Source organism: Protomyctophum bolini (assembly GCF_963924005.1).
Source record: "Protomyctophum bolini genome assembly, chromosome: 12".
NCBI classification, from domain to species: Eukaryota; Metazoa; Chordata; class Actinopteri; order Myctophiformes; family Myctophidae; genus Protomyctophum; species Protomyctophum bolini.
The window spans coordinates 8,964,432-8,967,956 of record NC_137873.1 but is presented as its reverse complement, the minus strand read 5'-3'; the positions used below and the strand labels follow the sequence as shown (position 1 = coordinate 8,967,956).

The following is a 3,525-nucleotide window of genomic DNA, read 5'->3' as shown; positions in this document are numbered from 1 at the left end:
GTATGTGACATCAGCTGACTGGTAAAGAAAATAGTACGGACATGTTGATTGGGTAACTCTCAAACACGCCTTAAACACTCCCATGACTAATTCAAGGCCGTTTTGCGCACTCCACGGGGTGTCGAAAGCGCTTCTTAACATGCTTAAAATTGCAATATGACATACCTCACGCCCCCAGCTCATATTACTGTAATAGGTAAAACGCACCTTCAAAATCCAGCCCTTTGTGTCATATTGCATGGATTATATTTTATACCACTTGCTCTGAGAGACGTCTCCGTCTTTGGGAAGAGTCAGAGTTTAGACTGGGAGGAACCGATCACACCACTAGCAGTGATTGGTGGGAAACTCATACACACTCAGCCCGCGCTCTCATCCGTCTCTATGATTGGTGGGGCGCACAACCCCACACTATACTTTACTAAGCTGAATATATAAAACGTCTCGCACGCCTCTTCTACCCCAGCACATTTCTTCGAGTGCTTATTATTCTACAAAACCAAAATGAGTGGTCGAGGCAAAACCGGAGGAAAGGTGAGGCAGAAGGCCAAGACCCGCTCATCCCGTGCCGGGCTCCAGTTCCCCGTGGGTCGTGTCCACAGGCTGCTGCGTAAAGGCAACTATGCCCAGAGAGTCGGTGCCGGCGCCCCGGTCTATCTGGCGGCTGTCCTCGAGTATCTGACCGCTGAGATCCTGGAGTTGGCTGGAAACGCTGCCCGCGACAACAAGAAGAGTCGTATCATCCCCCGTCACCTCCAGCTGGCCGTCCGCAACGACGAGGAGCTCAACAAACTGCTGGGTGGAGTGACCATCGCTCAGGGCGGTGTGCTGCCCAACATCCAGGCTGTTCTGCTGCCCAAGAAGACCGAGAAAGCCGCCAAGAAATAAACCTTCATTTCGACTGACCGAACCCCACAAAGGCTCTTTTAAGAGCCACCCACTGTTTCTATATGAGGGTCATTTCTGATATCTTCCACATTATATAAATGTATCAATTACGCTATTTAACTTCCTTGTTAATTCCTCTAGTATTATTTAAATAAGTAGTAGTAAAATGAACCTATTGTCTCTAAACATTGAGGTTATGAAGAGATTACAATTATACATTTATTATTTAAAGATCATGTGTGCCATGCTTGCAGCTGTTTTGACACACATTGGCCTATGACAGACCTTTTAATGAAGTCTTATTTTCACAAGCTTCTTTAAAGTTGTTCATACACAAATACCACTTACAGCAATCATTACCTGGTACTTATAATTAAAACAAGCCTTGTATTATCATTCAGCGTCAGACGTCTGACCTGGTTTAGCTGACAGGCTGTGAAAAGGCCATTTGCTTATAGTGTTTCGATAAGATCTTCAATGAAGTCAAGATATGAAGAAATTAGACGAATTATATATTTTTTTAGATCATGTGCCATGCTTGCAGCTGTTATATTGTGTATATTTTATATATTTTTTAACTTGTGGATCATAATATCATGTTCAGTTTAATTAATTTCAACAGGCTTATGAATTAATCAGTACTATTAAAAACTTTACATGCCCAGTATTAGCAGTTATTCAGAAGAGCGTCAGAAGACCGACCTGGACTAACTGGTTTAGCCTACAGGCTGTGAAAAGGCCATTTGCTTATAGTATTTGAATGAACTCTTTCTTGGAAAAGATGAGTGGTCCTTAAAAGGACCGTTGTGTTTTTTTATTTTTATTAAATTGTTTTTATTGAATTTTTCAGCAAGGACCGTTGTTTTTAGAGCAGACAGAACAGTTTACTTGGAGCTGGTGTACTTGGTCACAGCCTTGGTGCCTTCAGACACGGCGTGCTTGGCCAGCTCACCGGGGAGCAGCAGGCGGACGGCGGTCTGAATCTCCCTGGATGAGATGGTGCGGCGCTTGTTGTAGTTAGCCAGTTTGGAGGCTTCACCGGCGATGCGCTCGAAGATGTCGTTGACGAAGGAGTTCATGATGCCCATGGCCTTAGAAGAGACACCGGTGTCGACGTGGACCTGCTTCAGGACCTTGTGTATGTAGATGGCGTAGCTCTCCTCCCTGCCCTTTCTGCGCTTCTTGCCGCCCTTCGTTGCGGTCTTGGCGACGGCGCCCTTCTTGCCGCCCTTCGTTGCGGTCTTGGCGACGGCGCCCTTCTTGCCGCCCTTCGTTGCGGTCTTGGCGACGGCGCCCTTCTTAGAGCCCTTCTTGGGCGCTGGTTTCGCTACTTCAGGCATCGTGGTTGTATTCAATACAATAGTTCAAATACAGTGACGAATGTGTAAGAGAGCGCTCTCGTACCACTATTTATACAGAGCCAATCCAAATTAAGCTTGGGACTCCTAGCATTTGATTGGCTGATCCTGCCACAAAGAGTCTTTGTTTTCTGTATTATGTTTTCCCTCTCGTGTGCTCTATTGTCCTTGTAGTATAGGAGCTGACTAAGATATGTATGCACTTCATTTAGGAGAGAATATCTCAACTGTTCTTGACTAATATGACCCCTGCGAACAACCTGGGAACTGTGAACAAATCTCTATCCGGGGCGAAATACCTGAAAATGACCACGCCCTTTTCGAAATGACCACAATCTGACCACTACTTCAAACGTAGCTATATTTTCTAAACCGTTTGTGCGACAGATTTCCTGAGGTGCTCAAAATGTTCAGAATACTCATGTCTAGAGGTACATATAAATGTGTAAAATTTCTAAATTGGCCTTTTATGACAAATCGGCCAAAATAGCAAAAAACTATCCACTTTTTACATAAAATGACCTACATACAGCAACTGCTATATAGTTATGAACATAAACTTTACATATATAGAATAAATGTATTCCTTTATGTCTTCTATACATCATGAATGGTAATTTGGAATTTGAAACATATTAGAGGTTTTTTATATAAAGAAACCGAGCATTTGATCAAATTTGATTTGATTTCCTGAGGTGCTCAACATTTTCAGAAAGAAATGTAAAATACTTCAAATAGTAGCAGATATGTCAGATTAGTAGCAGATATGTTAGATTATGTAGAATGTAGGTGTGTGGGAATTTATCTATAGTCCTGCTACCTTAAGTGAGTGAGTGCCAATCAATTTAACCCATGTGTCCTGTTAGTGACTCTGCCAATCGTCTCTTAATTGAGTTCACTTGTGTCCTATTAATACCTGTGTCTATTTAAGCCCAGTGCTTTAATGTTTTCTTGTCTTTACACTCTGGTATATGGAATCACAATCCATAGCTTAAGACACATCAACACCATTGAGGAGAGTTTGTAGGCATTTTTTGTAGCCATTTTGAACCTGTGAATTTATACCCAAGTTGATACTGCCTGCCTCATGTCCTGCTGTTGGGTCCTCCATATACCTTCATGACAGATACATGGTAAGACAAGCTTTCTTTCTTTCTATAGCAGGGTGAGAAACTTTAATGATGGAGAGGGACACTATATTTCCACACTCACTCCATGCAGAGTACCTCTGTAGTGGTGAACATGGTAGACAAGTTATACTTTCACTTGCTAAACAAGC

General features: G+C 42.8%; 2 protein-coding genes across 2 annotated transcripts; one reads left to right on the top strand and one right to left on the bottom strand.

The window, feature by feature from the left end:
- Positions 1-504: 504 nt before the first annotated feature.
- Positions 505-888, top strand: LOC308325942 (histone H2A-like; the record flags this gene model as incomplete). Its single annotated transcript, XM_080778724.1, has 1 exon — positions 505-888. The coding sequence occupies one exon, from the start codon at positions 505-507 to the stop codon at positions 886-888; it is 384 nt and encodes a 127-aa protein (XP_080634850.1).
- An 884-nt stretch (positions 889-1,772) lies between these two features.
- Positions 1,773-2,228, bottom strand: LOC308326037 (histone H2B 1/2-like; the record flags this gene model as incomplete). Its single annotated transcript, XM_080778848.1, has 1 exon — positions 1,773-2,228. The coding sequence occupies one exon, from the start codon at positions 2,226-2,228 to the stop codon at positions 1,773-1,775; it is 456 nt and encodes a 151-aa protein (XP_080634974.1).
- Between the last annotated feature and the right edge of the window lie 1,297 nt (positions 2,229-3,525).